The sequence below is a fragment of the Gopherus flavomarginatus genome, chromosome 14 (assembly GCF_025201925.1).
Source record: "Gopherus flavomarginatus isolate rGopFla2 chromosome 14, rGopFla2.mat.asm, whole genome shotgun sequence".
NCBI classification, from domain to species: Eukaryota; Metazoa; Chordata; order Testudines; family Testudinidae; genus Gopherus; species Gopherus flavomarginatus.
In genome coordinates this window covers 10,996,493-11,019,910 of record NC_066630.1, presented here as the reverse complement: position 1 = coordinate 11,019,910, position 23,418 = coordinate 10,996,493, and the positions used below count along the sequence as shown (strand labels likewise).

Sequence of the window (23,418 nt, the reverse complement as noted above, 5' to 3'; positions counted from 1 at the left end):
CTTTTAAATACAGGTTTTTCTTAGCTTTACTTTCTTTTGAAAACTGTTCTGCCAACATATTCAGAAATTGATCAGAACAGTTTTTGTTTTCCATTTGGTCTGGAAATATATTGGCATCATTAGACTTAAATTGCTTGATACTGTATAACTGAGTGTGCAATGAATTTTTTTTTTATTTAACTTTAGGTACCAATTATGACTACGTTAGAGAGTTTAAAAGGAGCACAGGAACTTGGCACCATACTAAACCATTATTTCCATCAGACCTTCGCCGCACTGGCTGCGCAGCCCTGCGGATTGCAAACTGCAAGCTTTTCCGACTGCAGCTTCAGCAAGGATTGTTCCGTATTCGTGTTCCTTCCCCATGAGTAGTCCTCTTAAAAATGGAGTAGATGGGAAGAACCTGACACAATCCACCATAACATAGCTTTATATAATGAAAAACAAAGCTATTGCAACTGAAACTTACATTATATGCTGTGCTTTGGTATGGTATCTGTTTATGTTTGTTTTAAAATGCTTAAAAACTTGAGTCTCAGCTCTTGTTTGGGGGATAAATAGCTGTATATTAAACAAAAAAAATACCATGACAAAGGGAACACCTTCAGTCCTAACTATCTAAAAAATTAAACTACACTAATGAAGGAGTTCCTTGTGTCTGAAGCAGGAAGGAATGAGAAATATAACAAATTGTATTGAAAAGTAAAAAAAAATTAAGGTGCATTTCCCCTGAGGGGAATTGATAAGAGTTAGTTAGCATGCTATCTTCAACTGGATAGCTTTAGTACATAGATACGCTGTATGAAAACCAGCCTCTCTGGTATACTGCAAGACTGTTCTTCATCTGAATCAGCTGGAGGGAGATATTGGTTATTGCACCTTTATTTCTAGCCCTTTCTCGCTAGTCAAGGTCTGTGACTACAAGGGTGGAGGTGTACATATGTTTTTCATTCATTTCCAATGTTTTAATTCCTAAGGATCTTTTAAATATATTTAAAATTGAACTAAGAGTTACAATATATTATAGATGTGTAAATTGTTTTTCTACACTGTGTCATTCAAATGGTCTGAAGATTCCGTGTGTTGGTGGGCCAACATGCATTCTTTGTGTGGATTTTGGAAGCTGCAATTACTGAAATAGAGGGAAGGACTGAGGCGTGGAATATGTCACACCTTTACTGTGGCTGGTAAAGGAATGCAGCATGAGTTGCTTTTCAGAGAGAAATAGGACTCCTTTTCCCTTCAGATGACTTAAAAATCACTGCAAGTTTGCCGTGCTGAGGACATGTATTTGTGCAAAAGGGGAGAAGGAAAGGTGGGGCATTAAAAAGGATATATATGTATTGTGGAAAACTTGATTTCAGGTTCCTGTTTTAAAGGAAATTGTACAGGTAACTTATATTGGGATCAGAAGCTGGTTTACTAATGATCTCTGTGCTAAGGTACAGAGTCTTGATTACTGCTGTTTGGCTTTGAAAGCTTGTTTAGAATGCAGTTGTAGTGAAGAATTTGTTTTATGGTTTTTCCTTTTAAGTCTTGTTAACACTGCGAGTAATATTTAATTGAGTTATGTTAGTAGGAAAGATTTGCTGGTAGAACACACTTTACCTCATTACTTAATTTCATTTTTGTTACTTGTGATGGGTGACACACAACACTAGGGGGGAAAAAAAGAAAGGAAAAAAAAAGAAATGGAGCTGGAAATGCAGTTGAAACTTATCCTTATCTCCACCCTAAAGATTCTTCTAATACTTTGTAGTGTTGCTGGTACTGTTACAAGACACTGTTCTTTCCACTCTGAAACTTTGAAGGAGCTCAACCAAAAATCAGTGGGCCAGGTTTTGCCCTCAGTTATACACGTACAAATCCAGATTAACTCCTTTGATCCATCCTAAGTAATCTTCTCAAATAAAGACCACAACTAGAACAAAATAGCTAGGGTTCAACTATCTAAATTTTCCTTAATGAAACATTCCAAGACTTACTAATTTTCATCATCATTCTATAATGGTAACAGAATAATCCAGTTAAATCAATAACTGCAGGTAGAATTTAGCCCCTTGATTTTTGTAATGCTGAAGTGCTGCAGAATCTGAACTGTATACAGTAACCTATTTTTAATCAGTATATTTTTAATAGTTTTTTACACATTGTAGTAGAAATTTACTTGACTTAGTATTTGTCTTTAGATTTGTTATATTATGCTTTATTAAAAAAATGTAAACTGCTGTTTCCATCTTTAGATTTTGTGTTGAAAAAGTTTTGTAAAGATTCCCATTTTTTATAAATTAAAGGCTTAAGGTAAAATGTTCAAAATGACATAAGTTCTGTTTTCAAAAGTGATATAGTTATTTAGGAGCCTAAGGCCCTGGTCTTCATTTAAAATTAGATCAACCCAGCTACGTTGCATAGTGGTGCTGTGAAAAATTGTATGCACGGTACAACATAGTTAGGTTGGCCTAACCCCAGGTGTAGACGCAGCTAGGTCAACAGAAGAGCTTTCTGGTGACCTGCCTAGTGCCTCTCAAAGAGGTAGATTAACTATATTCACTTAAAAAGCCCTTGCATTGATATGGGAAGCATCCACACTACAGTGGCCAGAGCTATACCACTATAGCGGTTGTGTGTAGACATGCTCTAAGTCTAAAGAGCCTAAGTACTCAAGTCACTTTGAAAATGAATTTTGGCTCCCAAGTAATGTAGATACTTTTGAAAACTTTATCTAATATCTTGCAAGAAGTACCTCCTGAGAACTGAAGTTAGTGAGAGCCAATGGCATTCATCGCCCAGCAAAACTGGGTAGTAAATGCACAAAATAAATTTAAATAAATCCCAAATTCTGTGTGCTCTGGCTATGTTTTATGGCAAAAGATAATAAGTAAAATGTTAGTTTACATTTAACGAGGTAAAGTTAGGATTAACATTAGGGTTATTTTTGCATTTTCTAAAAAAGGAAAATAAAATAATCGTCTTGTGCAGCTAAAATACTCTGTTGGATTTGACAGAGGAGTATAAGCCACTTATTCTGAAACACCTACACACGTTTAACTTTAAACATGTGAATAGTTCTATGAGCTACTGCAGGATTGGGGCCTAAATTCTTTGAACCAATAATTGTACATTTAAGTGTACAGCTAACTAACTTACTGTGTACACAGTGCATGCGTTAAGGAAAATATCTATCATGCATGCTTAGTATGCAGTTTTTAAATGGTCGTGTCTTGAATCAAAAGTATTTTTTGTAAAATCAAAGACTTTGGTGAGAATTGTTTGGGTCAAGTTTCAAACTTCAGCCATTTTTGTTTTAGCCCAATTTTTTTTTTTAAATAGGAATAGTGGTGGTTTGTGTTTCTTTCCCTTAGGTTGAACTTTACAATAATTAAATAAAAAGAGGATTTTGTTCACTTTACCCCAAAAAATTTGCCTTAAGGTGGAGCCCCAGAATTGAGAACTTCAGAATAAAATGTGAATGTTTTGGCAAGTTATTAAAATAAATCAATAAAAATAAAAAGGGGTTAATGGTTCTGCATTGTTAATCATAGTGGCACTGTCATATTCCTGTTTTAAGAGTGTAAGCCTGTGGCTTCTTTGCTAGAGGGGTAGAGGAAAAGTTCAAAACCAGAAATGACTAGTACAATGCATGGTTTCTGATAAAGTTTTGCTGGCAAAGGCTAAAGAAAGATCCACCTGGCACCTTTTCCTCCCCAGCCAACCAGCATGGCATCAGTGTAGTAACCAGTCTCTGGTCTTTTAAGCCTGGGAACCCAAGTCTGTTTCTACACAGTGTATAATCTCATGGGAAATTTATGCTGCTGAACATCCAATGCTAGATTGGATTTCAAATTCACAACCTCTTTGCTTGTTTAACCTTTATATAGCTCTAGTTAAGAGTCCTCTGCTTAACTATAGCAAAACAGGTCATTTCTCCTTTTAATATTTTACCAGCAACAGCACATGATTTATCCTGACAGTGCCATGTCAACTTGTCTTCAGTCAAGAGACTTGCAGTAGCCCTGAAGCTCTCTTTAAAACTAACAAGAAAAGAAAATGAATCTGGAAGTTAATCCCAATTTTTAAAATCCTATTTATTAATCACTGCAGACAAACTTGGTTCTGTGTGCCTGTGGAATCATAATACTCAAAAGTATGTTCATACGCTGTCTTATGAGTCGGAGTTATCACTGAAAATATAAAAGGTGGACATTCATCAAAGCTACTGCAGCCCTTTACTTTACCTCTATGCATTGGGTTCCCCTTCCAAAAAATCCCAGGCAGTTTAGTTTCCATTAGAGATGTTAGTAATATTTCAAAGGAGTTAAGTGGTAGTACTTTTTTTTTATTTTATTTTATTAATATTTCTTGTGCTTGCATGTCTTGGTAATTGCACAATGGTACAAAAGTGAATTTTTATGTTTTAAGTGCAGTTTCTCTATTCAGTAGTTCCATAAATATACAGTCTATACAGAATAATTGTTTCTGGTATTATGTGTTTACCATACACGGTGTAGTATGCAATAACAAAAGGAAAGCTGTTATAAGTGCCAAATTTTTGGTTTTCTCTATATATACAGGTAATACACTATTCTTCTGTTACAGGGATATTTAAAATTCACTGTGTTTTAAAAAAAGTGATTTTTTTTTTTTTTGTAAATTAATGCTACTTTTGAACACTGTAAATCTCTTTATTTTTAATACTGTTCTGCAGGTTTGTGTTACTCTACATTGCTGCCTTGAAACATCACTCCATGTGATACATATGGTCACTCTGCTCTTTGTTAGGGCACTAGTTACATGCATGTAAATAAAAAATGGCAGCTGACAATAATAATATTTGGATAAAGTGCAATTCATTTTAACTAATCTCGCCTGCAGAAGGAAGGTTGTGTCTCAGGTTAAGTCACAGCAAATGTGAGTATTAACAGGGACACAGACGTACTCATAGGCTACAGTTCCTTCTATTGTAACCAGTGTGTATTCTTGTGCCACTCTCAATGACACTTTTCAAGGAGTTTTGTGGTGTTGCATTTAATTTAGGATAAGGATATTTTCTGTTCTTGACATATTAAGCATCTTGTCTGGGTTTCTCTTAGGTTTATTTTGTTCCTGAGCTGTGTGTATAAGTTCTGTCTCAAGGGTTCATTAGATATAAATTTATTTTCACTTAGAATGCACCGATTCTCGGTTAATTTGCAGGATTTTGGTGCTGTTGATGTTATGGTGATGTTGAACTGGTGGCAAGTGTTCAGCTCTAGACAGACATTAGTACTGTAACTTCTTTAATGTTTGCAATCCTCTTGCTTATTAGTGTGATTAAAAGCTTTCTTTACCAGGTAGGGTCCATGTTTCAGTAGCATGCTACTGTACATTATAATGGAAAATATACATATATTTTGAGGCACAGTGTTTACTTTCATATGCCTTACATCTGGGGTTGCCAATTTTGGTAGGACATATTCCTGGAGGTCTCATCACATGACATAATCTTTAATTCCTAGAGACTTCTGGACAATCCTGGAAGGTTGGCAACCATACTTACATCACTCATCCAATAAGATTTAGGGCCTGATTTTATGAAGTGCTGATTGCATTCAGTGTTCATTGACTTGATAGCACTTGGCTCCTTGTTGGATTTAGTCCAGAGGGAATAAATAAATAGGCTTTACTTCAGAATGCACGAGCAGATGTTCTAAGGTGTGTTGGTAGGCTGGGCCTTTTGAATACACAGTTTACCTACAAAACCTCAGTAGGGTGCAATGTTAAATTTAAATCACTCTAGGAAGAACCACTTGTACTTACTAAATGTTGTAATAACATGGCAGCCCTACTGATTTTGGCAAAATGGCAGATGACATTTCTGTAACTTAATAGTTGGACTAGTTACCAGTTTTTAAATAAAATGTAGATTAATATATGCTTTAAGACTAGTGAACACCTTTCCAAGTGCCTAATTAAACAGACACAAAGCTTTCTCTGTTAGGTGAAACAGGGACTGTGGTAATAAATGCATTAAATCATAAGGCATTACCTACAGGTGAGGTACTTTACATTTATTTCAATGATTTGAATCCCTTAAATTTTCTTGGCAACCCTAAAATAGGTAGCTTGTATGCTATTTATAAAAATTAAATTATCATAAATATTTAAAGCTAAGGGGGAAATTATTCCAATAATAATTGGAGGTCACCTGAAAGACCATGTTGTAATGCCTTAAAACTAAACTGGAAGGCTGGAACTTTTCAACATAATAGCTTATATCTTGTTGCGTGGTGTCTTTTTTTTCTTTTTTTATTATTCAATTCCAAGCAGGATGAGCATGTGAATACCATATACATCTGTCACAGAGTTGCTCAGACTGTAAATGAATTATGCCATCAGCTAGATATGGCCTTCTCGTTTAATAATGAAATGAGACCGTATTGAGACCTTTTTGGGAGAGGGACGCTTTCTTATTACTATCTCTAGAAGAAACTCTTACTTATAGTGTTACTTCAGTGATCAGTTATGAAAATGTAATTTTTTTTTAAATTATACATAGTAAGTACTTCTAAATCTGATTTCCCTTCCCTCTCCATATCAATGCTAATGTTAATGTATTTTTTAAAGCTGTATTTAATTTAAATCCAGTTTGGGGGCCTGATTTTTAAACCAGGTCCCAGCTCTGTCTCTGTTCTTATTGATGTAATCTTGTGCATGCACGTGAACACCTGCATTTAATTAATGGCAGGCTAAAAACCATTTTTTTGCACAAAATTGCACCTTTAAAATCAAAGACCGTTGCTGAAAATCTGGGTCTTAATGTGCAATAGGTAATAGGCTACAACATATTTATCACTGCCTGTTCCTGATTTTCTCTCTCTTTAGTGAATTCATGTGTTTGAGAGCTCCAGCTCGGCAGCATCTGTTTGATTAATTTATTCATGGAGCACAATAGGAAAACATAGATTCTAGTTTAAAGGTAAGAACTAAGCTGTGTCACTTATTGCTTGTATTAATTAAGTTTAAAAAAATGTAGCACTATAGCAGAAAAATTAATTTCACCCTTTCGTTATTAGAATAAGAACTGGTTAACTCTAAATGCTTTGCAAACAAATAAGACTTTGTTCCCCAAAACTTGGAACAAGAAATTTACTAGCTTCCCTGAAGGTTGTATGTTGACTAAGAGCCAGCAGGGGGGCACAGAAGGATGTCTGGTACAGTAATCAAGTTGTACTAAAGTAGCATTCATTAAAGCACTTGTTAAGGTTTCAGATCATTTTCAGTAGAAATCATGAGATGCAATCACATGAACAAATGCTTTCAGAATTAGTGTTAAACTTTTTGGTTGGTGGCTGTAACACACACAAAGAATAATTTGTGGATGATCTGCTGAAATACAATTCATCCTTATTTTGGCGCAAAAAAAGGCTAATGTTCAGGCCCATTTGAATTTAATTTTTTCCTTGAGGTTCCAAAACCTAGTAGTTTTTTCTCATCATACCTGGAGGTTGTTTGTTTTTTTTTTAATACTAGAGAAATATGTTTCTCATTGAGACTGTATAGTGTTATGCAGAGTAATGCGATATTGTATTGATACTTAAGTGCATTTGATTCAGATCTTACATAGTACTAATAGTGGGCTTTTAAAATATAGCATTAATATTAAACATGAGAGTGAGGAGGGAAATATCAAGCTCCAAGAGTTGGGGACATGCGCTTATAGTCTTGTGGAAGGCCAGAGCAAAGGGCCCATAAATTCTCACAGAAGTGCTGCCTTCTTTGCAGTTCCTGGCATTGAAACCATGGCTAGAATGATCCAGTGCTCCAGTAATCCTCAGTTGCCAGAATGGTCTCTAGGGGCCTGACCTGGTAGAAAACGGGCTGCAACTGGCTTCTTTTCTGACCCTCTCCTCAACTGTACCCATCTGATATTCAGCACAGCTAGTAATTTGGGCCTAGAGCTCACTTTCAGGTGTTAATGACCAATTGTTTAATCAAGGGGCAGAGGATTTGCAGACCTTGGTTGGAAATCCAGAGGGGCAGCTTTCAAAACCTTATGGAATCAGAGAGTCACAGGTCTCTGGCCATTCTTGTGGAGGGCCTTCTATTTAACTACTTCCTACCCTCTCCATTTTTCTCTTTGCTAGCACCATGGCTCTATTACCACTCCAGCCCAGTGCTAATCCCTAAATTTGCATGGAGTATGCCACAAACAACTCTACTTTTCTATACAGTGGCATTTTGCCACTGGCTTTGTACTCTCTTCTATGCTATGCATTGCATTTAGCTGAATAATTCAGTTGTGCATTTTCACTTAAGACTTGCTTTCCATCAAACATGTATGGGTTATAGTTCACCTAATACCTATGATCAGTCTATGGATAGAACATGTGTAGCACGCTTCCACATATGTTTTATTTGTAGCAGGAAGTATTTGTCTTTTTCATAATTTGTCCTTTGATTTTTTTTTTTGATTGGGGATAAACCCTTATACCCAGCTACCTCAGTGGTTTATTTTATTTTATTTTTTGCACTTTGCCAAATTGTGGAATTTTTTTTAGCTTGCATTCTATCCTTTAACAAAAGGCTAGATGCAAATGGGAAGCAGGGTAGAATATTGCCGTTGTTCAAGGATAGTTTACCCTAGTCTTCACTAGCAGGCATAGGGGTTCTCCTGCAGCTGCTGCAAGACAATTACTTGAAAGTAACTAAACTTTTGTAGTTGTAAATGTAAGAAGCAGGCAAAGGCATATGTTCTTATGGCTTTAAATAGGAAAGTACTTTAAAATCTTTGCTCTTGTAAGTGACCTAGACCAGTGAGGCAAGCTTCTGTCTAGTCCTACGGTGTATTCTGCTCTGTGTGTGGACTTGATTACATCTCTTTCGAAGTAATTGGAAAAACTCCTATTGACTTCATTGATGTTGGATCAGGCCCTTTATGTTTGGAATTCCCAACCTTCCCATCTAGGAAGAGCAGAATATCTAAGTTGATTTCCATTTTCCAGATTTGAGAACATGATTTTGCCACCTACTTTGGAACCTCAGGTATCCAGCTTCCGTTCAGTTTGAATAAAAAGGAACCAATTCATTCTTTCTTTCCTAATGGTGCTGTTTTGACACACTTCTAATTTCTTACACACTGTGTTTGACTTGTTAAAATGCCACTAGTAAATTGATAACTGTTAGTGCTTTTTTCTGAGTATTCAGTGCTTATATGCAATTATCTTGAATTTTGTACAGCTCCTTAACTTGTAAGGGCCTTAAAGATACAAATGCAAATTTTAAGAAATAGCCTTCACATCTTTTTTGTAATATCAAAATATTAAATATTTCACAAAGGAAGCTTCCCTCAAAATATTCATCTTAAATTGTTCAGATAAATTTAACTCAGTTAAACTAAAATTGTAATGACTGTGCATGTTCCTGCAAATGGTACATCTGCTTTGCACTTGGGAGGTGTATCCTGCATCCTGCCTGTGGGGAGCATTCCCATCCATGTGGCTCCCTGATTTTTCAAGGTGCTGGGCCAGTCCCGGGTGCAACTTAGCCTATAAAAGGCCACTATATCAGCTAGGGACCACTGCACCCCAGTGGAGCTCTAGATATGGCCTCCCTCCACCCTCGCATATTTTCCCCTCAGCCTTGCCACTTATGTGGTGTGGTGCCAGCTTGAAGTGCTATAGCTTTGTTTGCTTTGCACTCCCAGAGGAGCACAAAACAGACTTAGTGGGTCTGATGAGCAAGTCCCTTAAATGCTGGCTAAGGGATAAAAAGCTATATTTTAATCCTGTTTTCTTTTAATCAAGATCATTAGCTCAGTTTGGGGAATTGGTAACTGATGATTATAAAAGGTTTTTGATGCCATGGAGAACATAGAAGCTCTTACTCCTGCACCAGTTGGGGGAGGGGAAGAATCATGGGATTATAGCCATTTATGAGCCCATGTCACTTCTCCAAACATAAAATGAGTTCAGCTGCCCCCATGGCAAGCATTACAAACTTATTGAGAATCCTCCATGCTGGGAGCCCCTAAGTGAAGGGGGGATGGGCATTATATGCATTGTTCACTTGCCCCTTGGGGAATTCACCAATAAGTAACGGAACCTAAAGCATCTCTGTTCTTCACCTTAGAACCTTCCTCCTTTTTTAGGAAAGCTGCAGGAGGGGGCACCAGAGCCAAACTTGCTGACAGGATACATCTGTGCTACAACTGGGAGGTGAGATTCCCAGCTCAGGTGGACATACACAAGCTAGCTCTGCTCAAGATGGCATGCTATAAAGAGCAGTGTGACCATGATGGCTCTGGTTAGCTGCCCCTGTACATACCCAGGATTTTAGACAGAGCTGTGTATATCTGCCCAAACTGGGAATTACGTTTCCCTGCTGCAATGTAGACATGGCCTCTGCATGGAAGGCCATGGCCTCCTGCAGCTCTCTGAATGTTGGTAAGGATGGGTCCACATCATTTCCTACGTAGCAGGGCAAGCAAAAATGGGATATACAAGCCCTGGGATATGAGATGTAGGTGGCATTACATGTTATGACATCATGTTTGAAGTTTGATGTGATTTTACTTTGCTGTGTTACTAGCAGGACGTTAGGAAACCATGAAAGTGTTTTGCTTCAGTTCTCCAAATTTCATTGCAATTAACACCATGTTTATCTAATGTCCATTCTCTGAAATCTTGTAAAACACGATTTTTGCGTGGATATAAAAATTCAAAATGTTCATATTCTTCATTGAGAAGGTTGATAATGTTCCAAACAAGATCGCTTAAGCTCAAAATATTGACATTAAAAAAGGCTAGAATGTTTGCTCAAAAAAAGATGTTTTGAGTGTAAATGAGAAATAGTAAAATTTTACAGGCCTTTTGTGAAAATGGAATATTCTTTGTGACATTGCAACAAAATACAAATCTCAACAATTTAAAACATTTTTGTTCTGAACAAGACTAGGATAAGTCTAGGGCTCCCTTTGGTATGTGGGCCTGCAAGCAGTGGTTCTGTAATTAATTCAGCTCTGCTGTCTAACACCCTTGGCAGAGTAATGAACTGTCCTCTTGTGCAGTATTGCCATGTTGGCAGAAGGTATTGGAAATTTGGGAGTGAAGGATATGGAAGTCTTACAACAAGAGAGTTTACCAAATGTTGTAATACATATTAGGAAGTATTTGACAGCTAAATTCTTTACAAACATATAGAAAAAAACTATAGGGATGTGTACATTTTGTGGTTAATTGTTTGAACACTTACTTTTCATGATTTTTTCTTTTGGAGTCTGGCTATTTGAGATTCTTCTAATCAGACCTTCAAAAGAAAAGTCACTGTTTTCCTCCATACTCTGTCTTCAGAATTTGCCTTCTTTAAACCCGGTATATATAATATCGTGGATCTTGTTGGGTGGGGCTAAAGAATAATAATAAAAAAAAATTCATGCTTTTTATTTGGTCCAGTCTTGGGGCTGAATCATGTGCTGTCCCTGTTTGGCCCTTAATATATATTTTGCAGTGTAGTTGTAGCTGTGTTGGTCCTGGGATATTAGACACAAGTGGGTGAAGTAGTATTTTTTACTGGACAAACTTCCATTGCTGAATGAGACAAGCTTTTGAGCTGCACATAACTCTTCTTCAGGTGTCCTCCTTCAGGTGTTCTTCAGGTGGCCTGAAGAAGAGCTCTCTGTAGCTCAAAAGCTTGTCTTTTTTCAGCAACAGAAGTTAGTCCATTAAAAGATACTGCCTCACCCACTTTGTTTCCTTACTATGTTTTAGCACTGGACAATGCAATAACAATCTCAATGGAGCATTTATAATTGCGTTAGTCATTCAGTGAAAGTAATGTTAGAAAAGTCAGAATGCTGACATCCCCACAATGTCTAGCCTTTGCATGGTGCTACTCCTGCGGTATCCTACATCAATATCTGCTATGATAGCACTATTTTATGACGACTTTCCTGTAAAACTCTGTCTGGGTCAAGGAAAATGTCTTGTCGCTTTCCCATAGAAAGTCTTCAAGCATAGTTCTCTAGAGACATGCTCATCTGGTCGGTTACATAGTCTCAGTTTAGGAACAAGGTTAATATGTCACCGAATTGTTCATAGATTGTCATTCTATAAACTTGCTGGTTGTTGAAGGTTTTAACTTGGATTTTTTTATTTTATTTTTTTTAGTAATTTATGGAAACAGATCTTTTATTTCCATCGTATTCCCCACTCTGAATCTTCATTAATTGACTTAAAACTGTATAGTGTAAGTCACTCAGGGCCAAATCGGGGAATCCGGCTGGGGTTGAGTGTATCTGCTTGAGAGATGGGGGGCTGGAAGAGCCGTGACTCATGATAGTAGGAATCCTCTTTAGCCTCACCCTGCCTCTTCCACAGGGGAAGGAGTGGAGGATCTGTGCCACTGAGGATCCTGTGCAGTCACACAAGGATCACCATGGAGCTGAGCCTTTTGCAACACAGAGGTGCATGTGGTCTGTGGCTCTTCCAAGCACAGTCCTCTTTCCCCTCCCACCATAGCCCTACCACAACAGCTCTATTGCATGAGAGGCCTGCCATGGCCATGGAAGTGGGGTTGGATTTCTTACCTTAATGTCTTCCTAGATTGTTCCGTCTCCATCTGCAAAATGAGGGTGTTAATGGTTTAAAGCTTTTTGAAGATAAAACTTATATAAGTGCTAACTTTTTAATATCAGCATGTTTTGGCTTTGATTTTTTTTTTTCTTAACCACTCAAATACTTGTCTCTTTATACCATGCTGACCTTAGATTAGGAAAGCTTTTGATGGACTGGTGCCCAAAAATCTCACGTCCAAATAAACTACATCCACTGCTTCCTGCCAGATTTTTCTCTGAGTTGTTAAGCATTCTGACTCTTTAAATAATATACTTCCCAGTGTGTCCTGCTAGTCAGTCTCTTATTACTATTGCCAATAACTTCTTCCTGGTGAAGCAGAGCTTCTAGACATGAAGCCAGATCTACCACCAGTTGGAGTGAGTGTCATTCCATTAACTTCATAGCATTTGTACTCCTTTATGCCAGTGGTATATTGGGCCATTGTAACTTGCTGGATCCTTCCAGGTATATGTAGCTCTTGCATGTATCCCCATGTCATCCACTGGTGCCTCTGATATTTTCAGAAATACTTGTAGCTTGGACTTTTCAAAAGAGCCTAAAGAAGTTAGATACCAAAACCCCAGCCTAAATCTGTTTAATTTCTGCCACTCTTTTGGTTGTACCACTTGCATCAGAATTCAGAGATGGACCCTGTGTGCACCGGAGTCTTGCTAGAGATCCTGAGTTCTGTCGCTATTTTGTCTTCCAGTAAAGTTGGTTTTGTCTTATGGTGTTTCTATCCCCTTTCACTCATCCCCCTGTCAACAGAATTGAAAATAGAAAACATTTGCCTCTAACTGTACATTCTACTGGTAAATTATCCTCTTCCAATTACCACCTCTTGCCTGCATTCACTTTTCGCCTCTATGTTAACTTCCAGGTGGACTTTTTGGTTTACTGAACATATTTTTACCTTACCCCATGCCTCTTTCTTAATCTCCATTACTCTTTTTTGCCCTTTTAAATTCAGGTTAGCCTTTGTTTACTTGTACATATCCCTCTGACCTGACATATCACACTGTGAAGTGTCTGAAATCAACTCTGCTTGGATGAAATAAAATGTCTTGTTGGTTTCACTTCAGTCCTAAACCCAAATTCTTCTATAAAACAATGCAATCAGAACAAAATCGGAAAGTGTTTTTTTTGTTTACTGAAAATGTTAGTGTCTAGAAAATATTTTTCTTCCTTAGAAGTAGCCAGTCCACATTGTTAGCAGATTAGAAGTTTCTTATGCTTCCATATTCAATATTTTTAATTGAGAAATATTATTTTGGGAAATGTACATTTTTTGTACTGTGATGTCAAAGTGGCCTTTATAGGAAAAGCACATAAAATATTTAGATTAAAATTCATTAGCTATGTAATTTTAGTGGGGATTTTTGTATTGATGGGGTTTTTATGCATTTTTCAAAATATACTTACTGTTTTGTGTTAGAAATTATTAGTAATATTTTTTAAAATACATCATGAAATTTTCCCATGGTTCCTCCTTCCATTCCATTCAGTTACTACAAAGCCCTAGCTAACCCTGTACATTAATTCCCACCCCCGCACCCACACACACGTATTTTCATAGTGTCAGTATAGTGAGTTATAGAGTGGAGTTGTAGCTTTAAGGGAATAATCCTAGCAGTGTGGGCAGAATTCTGGAACACTTTATCTTTTGAAAAGAGCAGTGTGCAGTAATTCAGTCATATTTGACCAACTAAGTTACCAAATTTATAGTTGTTGTTGTAATCTCTTTCCATCCTATAGTTTTTACATTTGAGTGCTAATTTCATAATATGTACTACTTGTGCAGTATGCAATTTTCCTTCATGATATCATTGTGGCATTAATGGTCACGAACCTGAAAAGTTCCAGAGTTCTTATGGCATCCCAGTTAATGGGCTCTTAATTAGAACCAGATGAGATGTATTGAAAAAATTAAATATACATGTAATTGGATTGGTTTATATATTTTCCCTTAACTGATGCACAATATTCTTTTAGCGTTAGTGGAAACTATACAGTTTAATTTCAAATTCAATTACTTTAAACAAAATTAGGCTATTGGAGAACTATTACAGGGAAAAATAAAAAGACTGATTTTGAAAACTGCAGGTAGAAAATATGAATCGCACAACTAATTTGCATGAGCAATTGCCTATGCAACATAAGGTATACAGTTTGCAAAAATCAGATCTCTTATATTTTGTCATTACTCTGATTTAGTTCATCTTCTCAAAGATGGTTATGGTTATGTTTGCTATTTAGGGACTTCCAAGTGAATGTTTGTCAACTCACACTTCAGTTTTCATTATAGTTATATATATTTTCTGATTTGTTGGCATGTTTTGCTTAATAAGAGATTCTGCATCTTTCATAGGTTAGCAGAAGTCCAAGCTCCTAGGAATAGTTATTAACGAACATTATTCATGCTAACATGTATTCTTTTTTTTTTCAACGTGCAATGTTTAATGGCACTTTGTGACCTACTGCTGAAAAAATGGGTTTTGCAATGGAACAAATTGTATTAACAGTTAAGAGGACTGTGTGTACTTGAATGTCTTTCAAGTGTTGAAATTGGTAATTTTTCAAGCTGTACCCTCAAATAATTTGGTGGGGATGTAATTTCAGAGCTTTATAATACGCTATTAGGAATAATATGTTGCTGAATTTACTTTGTCATAAAATCTCCCAAGAAACTCTCTGATCCACCTCCATCAGTTTATTTTCATGGCGTAATCCTGCATAACTTTGCAGTTACGATGTGGAACAATTACTTGATTCTTATCAGTAACCTTTCTTGCAGAATTGTTCTTTGGTTTACATGTTTTAATGATGCAAAAAGGGATACAAAAACTTTCCTGGATTAAGTAGCACTTACTTTGTTTACATGTTCAGTATAATGTTGAGTAACTGAGGGGAAGTTCCCATTTAAAAACACATGAATTGTGCTCCGGGGACTTAGTTGCCAATGTGCAAATTGTGCTGTAATATTTTACCAAGGATCAGTGAAAGTGTTTTATCTTTTTTTAATGTAGTTTGTATTGACCGGGTTTTATAAATGTCAGAAAACAGAGTGTTGTATTTTGATCTGAAATTTGTGTATGGTAAAGTCACCTTTGCTTTATGTATTGGAGGTCCGTTCAAAACTTGAAATATTTTTTAGAAGGGTACAGACCAAAAGTAATTGTCTTAAAGGTGTTTAATAAACTAACCAAATAAAACATTAATAGTTTGAAGACTTGTTAATTACTCTGTTATACCTAATGCAGCTTTCTATTTTTCTGATTTTTTTAAATGGTGAAATGTAGTTCAAAATTCACTTTCAAAGTTATTGGGATCTCGTTTAAACATGATTACTGAACCACCAAATTGATTATTTCAGGTGAAATTTTCAGTGTTTCCCTTTTCTTCTTTAAATGGAAGGTTAAAAAGAGGACACAACTTGAAATCTAGTCATTTTAAAAAAAAAAATGAATGATTAGCATTTTCAGATGCTCCACCTTACCCTGGGTCCCTTTGCCAATTTTTATAATTTTACACTCACATTTTCCTGCCTCATTTTCATGCAGCAGCAGAAAAGGAGGAAAACATTTTAAAAATCTACACACGCAGTGAAAGCTTTACTATGCACAAAGTGCTGTCAAATGTGTTTTCAAAAACACATCTATTGTATAAGTCACAAAGGCACTTTCGAAACTTTCTACCAAACTAACAAACAGAGAAAAATAGAGAAATAGATAGTAAATAGGTCACAAGAAGTACAAAAGGTATGTATGCATTCTGTCTTTAATACAAAGCCTGATAATATTCCATTTATTAGGGGTTAGTATATGATTGATAGTTAACTATTAGTCCAGGTCAATAGGTTGCTTATGGCCATATATAACCCCACTTATTGATATAGTTATAATAATTTATAACACTCAGTAATCATCTCTGAAACATGGTTATAACAACATCTATTAATTATTAACATTGTATAAATGGTACATGATAGAGATACATTTTGCACTTTCTTTGACCGTTGGGGCTTACACATCTTTAATAAAAATTAGATTTGGGTAATAGATGAAATTCACAAGGATGGATCTTGGGAGAAGCAAGAGGATGCAATTTGAAGAACTAGGTAACAAAAACCCTTACTAGTGTCAGAGTCACAAGTTCTTCTATAGGTTAGAAAGAGCGTGCATGACTGAACGGCCCTTTCTTCTGTGCTGCTTCTCATTAATCAGAAGCTTATCAGTTGTCATGGTGAGACTAGAGAAGCAAGACTTTATTCTTCACCAGAAGCCCTGAATTTTTGTCCCAGGCTCTTCATTTGATCAAACAGTCAAACCTGACCTCTTTTCCAGCCGACCCAGATTGTCTTTTTGCCATTAATGAAGAAACTATGTCTCTGACCATTTTGGAGGCACATCTCTCCAGACCCTTCTCTAGAATGGCTTCTTTATGCAATATAGTATATTAAAGAAACCAAAACTAGAACCCAAATTCAGACCTGCTGCACATGGGTACAGCTCCAACATTTCACATGCTTATATTGAGACTGTTTGGCCCAATTACTTTTGAATAACTGGTAAATTAGTGTTAAACAGCTTAACTCACAGTTTAACCACCAGTAGCCCTACATTGGTGTATGGCTTATAGATCTTCAGCTGAGTGTGATAAGCAGCAACATCGATAGACGGTGACTGACTTGGTACTAGGAATGTCATCTCTGCTGTGTTTCAGCAAATAGTTAATGTTGTTCTTGTGTCTCCTACTTACTAAGAGAGCCATTAGGGCTCAGTCCTGGGGGGTGCTAAGTTCCTGTCAAAGCAAGTGAGAGTTGGAGGATGCTCAGGGCCTTGTGAGAAGCACTCAGTATCTCAGAAGATATGACTCTGTGATATGAACACTGGAATTCCAGAAATGATGCCTTGTCCATGCAGGAGGTAAATGCTATTTTGGTTGCAACTCTGGCAGAATTTGGACTCCTTAGGATATGGAATCTGTCCGCCACCCTCGTGTGTGCTGTTGAACTGCCTAGGCTTAATTTCAAAGGCCTTTTACTGAGGCTGAAACTCAGGCCCATGTCCTCCTACCTTTCTTCTCTGCATCTACTCCATCCCAACCCTCCAAAACCAAAATTGGAAACAGCAAACTGCAGATCTGGCACCAGAGGGGTCTGAGGAGGATAGACTTAGTGGCGATCCTAGGATCTGGCCAGCTGTAGCCCAGGCTGCCCGGTTAATGTCCTTTTATGCCAATATGGCTAAAACAGTTTCTACTTCCCTGAATGAATTCAGGTCCAATAACAAATTTGTGACCAGATATCAGATTGCTTCCAGATACACACAGCTCAGCATCCGTTTAAGCCATCTGCCTATAACATGGCTAAGCGGCAAGAGGAGTGCTCTGCTCAGATTGTGTTTAGCTGAGAGAAATACTAAAAAGCAGACAGGTTGCCCTTTCATGGTGGGGTCTGCATGCTCTTCCCCCGATGTCATTGGAATCTGTCTTTGGAAGGAAGCTCTTCTATCAGTCGATGGATAATTTCTCTTTTAGAGAGCAAAACCAAGCTACAGACCTTATATTGTATATATCCATAAATAGTCTTTCTTTCCTAAAGTCTCAGAATAATTTGTATGCAGTGAAATGCAGCTACCTCTAGGGTGGAGGGCAACATCCATTGCTGGTGAGAGGGCGACATTTTGGTCTGAGTCTCCAAAGGCCAAACTGTGATAATGAAAATAGCCTTGGGCTCTTCAATGCCCATGCACACCTTGGCAAAGATCTCCTGTGCCATACACTGCATACCAGATAGATACTGGCAGTGAACTATCTTAGTAGGACAAGGTGCTGTCAGTAATTCCAGCAAGACTCGGTATTTCAGATCTCATGGTTCAGGTTATTATACCATCCACTCTCTGACACATGGCTAGAGCATAGAAATCTGTGGTCCTGTCTCCTGACTCAGTGTATGACCTTGGGCAAGTGACTTAACCTCTCTGTTCCTCCATTTTCCCCCATCCTTTGCAAAGTATTTCTAAGATTCTTGCATGGAAAGTGCTGTGTCTGTACATTCCGGGACTTTCCTACCTGCAGTCTTTGCAAATCATTTGGCTTTTGACCCCTTTGTGGTTCAAAAATTAAACAAAAAACAAGCCCCCACTTTCTGGGTGTGGTAAAATAGAAGCTTCAAGCCTTCGGGGGAGCAATATCTCCACTGTACATGAAAGGCAAAGGAAACGCAGCAGCAGTTAGGATTCCGGCCTGTACAACGAAGATAAATCCAAGTTGAACCTCTCCTCGTTGTTTCCAAGTCTCAGTAAGACAGAGGAGATACGGCAGAGCTCATCTACGCAGCAATAACCATGGGAACACCAGCAACAAAAGTAAATCAACATTAGATTCTGTATCATCGAGCCCGTGTTTACACTCGAGCCCTCAGGTTGTCTGCACCAACCTCCCTAGCAGTTGAGTCTGGATCTGTGCTTCATGTTTATGTAGCTTTTGCACTTAATATGAAAGGTTTTTACGTAGCAGTTCTGTCCTCCAGATGAATTTGAGCAATGGGCCTTTCATGTCTGCTTAGGAAAGGCACCTACTGTATTTACAGACCACTGAGGTATGTGTTCTGTTAACTGCAGAGCTACCTTCCCATGCTGCCCCTTCCTCAATGCTTCCTAAAACGTCATGTTTTTTTTTGCCTTCCCTAGCACCTTAGGCCTAGCTGAGTACGGCAATGCCTTGCCCGCAGTGGCTAAGTGGACGGCCACCACAGCACTCCTAGCCCAAGCTCCTTTGGTATCACGTCTGCTCCTTTGGCTGTGCCTTTTGGCCAGTAACATGCACGGGGCTAGAACCACAAATGGGTTTAGGCACCCAGGTCCAAAATTTAGATCCTCAAAACCCCGATGAAGCTGCCGCCTAAATTTCTGCTGCTGAGATCCTCAGACTATGCAATCCCCTGCCTGTCTCAGCAGTGGGACCTGAGCTGGTAAGCATGCTCTGAGCATGCCTATTGGATTGAGCCCACCACAAAACACTGGGGGGTAGCCCCATTTTGGATCCTATAGTCCAGCGATTAGAGCACTCACCTGGAATGCAGGAGGCCCAGGTTCAAATTCCCACTGTGCCTGATGTAGGGCAGGAACTTGAACCCAGAGTTGCCCAGGGGAGTGTCCTAACTGCTCAGCTATAGGGCATTCTGGGACAGGGCGCTTGCGCGCTCTCTCTCTCTCCCCTGTGTTGAAGCTGTTCCACTTTGTATCAAATAACTAAATGTGCATTTGGCCAGAGAGAGCATGAGAATGAAGCTAGCCCAGTGGTGAGGGCATTTACCTGGGGGGTAAGAGACCACCACTCAAATCCTTTCTCCACATCAGGCAGAGGAACTGAATCCAGGTGTCCCCACTTTGGGGAAGTGCCCTAATCACTGGGCTAAACCTCTGCACACTAGACCATCTGTCTCCACTTTGTGGTGCATAGGTCTGCATTGCCAGTACAGAAATCTGTGGCACATTGAAAATGTAGGGGAAGAGGATTTAATCAGACAACACAAGAGATTCTGCTGATCAGATTTAATTCAACAAAGTCCTCCATTTTCTTTCATGTATTTGAAGTTGCTGAAGAATTGAGGTCCAATTTGCTGTCAAGTCAATGGGGCCCTGTGAAAGAATAAATAATTTAGAGGTGTATTATGTTGCCGTGGTCTAGATCTTGCAGCGTCTGCTCCAGGTGAAGCCACTGGGTGTTTTGCCATTGACATTGATGGGAGCAGGCTCAGGCTATTATTGTTTCTCCCTTTGCTATTCAGAGTTGAAACAGGCAAAGCTCTTGGTCTTCCTATGCCTATGAGGAGGCCTAAGCCCCGAACACCCAGCATGGGATGAAGGAATTGGCAAAAGGGAATTTACGGTAAGAACAAATGTATTTTTATCCACCAGGATATGCTTATCGTCAGGAAAGGGAAAGCCACGCAGCAATCCTATCTCTCCGGGGAAAGGGAAGTGTCACGTGTGACTCTAGTTTTTCCGAGTTCTTTCCAAACTTTGAAATATTTTTTCTTTCCTTGCTGTGCAACATCATCAGATTAGTCCACAGAGCACAATATTCATCAGCCCATAGGCTAGGCCAGGCTTGCAGGTGAAAAATATTAAAAGCAAGGCTTGCTGTTTTGCTAGTGCCTAGGATGAACCATTTCATATTCAGCAAGGACCTTTGGAAAGAGTGCTTTGAAATGGATCCATGTTTTGCTTTTTATTAATATATTAAGACTCTAGCCAGAAGCTTTTAATTTTTCAGAGCAGCTTTGATGTTCTTTGTTTTGAAAAGGAAAGCAGATTCCACACACACACACACACACATACACACACACACACACACACACACACGGCCTCTTTTGGAACACCCAGCGCTATCAGGTTTTTGCAACATTACAGAAAAAAGCTGTTTGACGTAGCCGCTCAGACCACAAAACGGCAGTAAACTTTCCTTACCCCTGTGTCTTTGCATGTGCAGTAGCAAAAGAGACCTATGAACAGCTTCTACCATGTATGCATCATAGAGCAGATGCTGCAGAGAGGGCTGGGCTATATCATTAACTGGGGGTGGGAGGGCTGGATTCTGCAGTTCTGTCACAAAAAGTCACATTCTCCACTCCATTAGAACCATATTGTGGCAGACATAGGGGTCGTGACTAGGGTTGCCTTGTCCTACCCCAGCCATTACAGTCCATCTGGAACATTGGCAAATGGTGTAATTTAGAGTAGTCCTTAGGCTGCTTTAATTTATTCCAGAAATCCTGCCTGGTATACAGCCAGGATAGGATCTGGGGAATGGGAAGGGGATTATAAACCACCTTTGAGCCCCATCCTGCCCCACCATATTTTCTATTGACATCACAGGGAGTTCTGCCTCTTTTTCTCTAACTCCCTTCCAAGCTGTTCCCACCTCAGCTCTGTGACTGGTGCCTGAGTTACATGTTTTCCTTTAACTCAGGATGTGTCTAAGGGCTTGATCCTGTGAGGTGCTGCATATCAGTGACTCTCGTTAGTTACAGTCAAGAGGACCACAACATGTCTTGCTTGTCAGGGTAACAATTGCATACATCCACACAGCAACACCAGTGACAGAAGCATGTTGGCAAATCTACATGTACAGTGCACTCCTTACAACCAAGCCAATCCCTGTTCATTCTGGATCTCCTGTAGCACCTGGCAGGCCCATGATGGGAGCAAGCAGGTGGGGTAACTCCCCTATGACAGGCACTGCAGTGTGGAATCAGCAGCAACTGGCTGAACTAATGTACCTAAAATCAGACATACCAAACCCGTGAAAAAAACGCAGAAATTGGGCTTGTTTTTGGCTTAATTGGCTTGTGAGTTGTTTGTTGGCTAGTCTTTGGCTTATAGCTTTGTTGCTGCTTTTTTGTTTGTTTTTTTGATCGGCTCCTGGCAAGCAGGGGCAAGGCGGGGGGAGAGCCAGGGATGCAAAGCAGCCCCACCACAGTCCCAGACTGCACGTCGGGGGGATCTAGCCACATAGAGTGTTAGGGTTCATAGGGATTGACTTGTTTTGGCCTTGTTTTGAAATGGGATTACCTTATTTTTGGCTTATTGTGAAAGTCGGGTGCTTATTTACCACGTGAAAATTGGCAAGTGTGCCTAAAAGAGTTGTGCATGTCACATCAGTCTCTGGGAGAAACCACTGTGAGCTGCTCCCACTTCAACTGGACCTGGGTCACACAGCTCATCCCAGGTGTTCCAACCGCTTGGAGCAATCAGCCCATGTCAAGTGCCTGCTGCATTGTACATTCCAGCTCTTCCAACCAGCAGGGTGTAGGGACTGGCACCTTTTTCTCCTAGAGCAGAGGGAGAAACAAAGCAAGTTTGCCAGCAGCCTCCATGTCTCACTTTGGAGGATATGGCTCCCCCGCAGGCCTCGGGACTAGAAGTCTGAAATCTCGCTCTGCCTTAGTTTCAGCCCAGAAAACCAGACATCACTTATGTTGGCCTCTGTTGCTCTGTCTTTAAATAATTGTGCGTAGGATCAGCTAAAAGTGTTATCTTCCCCCAGCTGCCTGCCACCAGTCAGCAAACTCCAGCTACCTTTAATCCTAAGCAGGCCACAGGCCTGGATTTCAGTTACACTAAAGCGGCAGCAGCAGAAAGGGACTTTTCAATGAGATGGAAAAGACCTTTGGGAATCCCTCCTGTGCATGGGCCCTCCCTGGCTGACGTAGTGCTAGCATTAGGGCTCAACCAGGACCGGGGCTAGGGGTTTGAGTGCCCTAGGCAGATGGCAGTTTGGCTGCCCTGCGTGCTGGTCCCGCGGCTCCGCTGGAGCTGCCGCAGTGGTGCCTGCGGAGGGTCCAGTGCTCCGTGGCTCCGGTGGAGCTGCCGCAGAGATGCCTGTGGGAGGTCCACTGGAGCCGCATGAGCAGCCGACCGCCCGCCCGCCCACAGGCACGACTGTGGCAGCTCCACCGGAGCCGTGCAGCACTGGACCCTCTGCAGGCACCACTGCAGCAGCTCCACTGGAGCTGCCTGCCGCCCCCTCCGGCACAACGGCATCCACCATTTATTCTGGCGCCCTAGGCGATTGCCTAGGCTGCCTAAATGGTAGTGCCGGCCCTGGGCTCAGCACCATCTTTATTCCCAGGAATGATAGATACACAATGAGGGTGGGGAGGGGAGGTGGCACTAGTGCACTGCATTATGGCTATTTCTACTTTCCAGCACCGGTAGGGGACCAGAGTGTAAGGTGCAGCAGCACTGACTCTATTCTAACTTCCCCTGGGGCTCTGGCCTCCCCAAATACACCGAGGGCCCAGATCCTCAAAGGTATTTAG

The 23,418-nt window shown here is 39.6% G+C and overlaps 1 protein-coding gene across 1 annotated transcript in view; it reads left to right on the top strand.

Annotated features, from left to right (window-relative positions):
* GAN (gigaxonin) overlaps positions 1–15,808 on the top strand; it is a 53,228-nt gene extending 37,420 nt beyond the window's left edge. The window contains exon 11 of the mRNA XM_050923010.1: positions 187–15,808. Within this exon, the coding sequence (XP_050778967.1) occupies positions 187–368 (182 nt within the window). The 3' untranslated portion in view covers positions 369–15,808. The remainder of the gene's footprint in view (positions 1–186) is intronic.
* Positions 15,809–23,418: the final 7,610 nt, after the last annotated feature.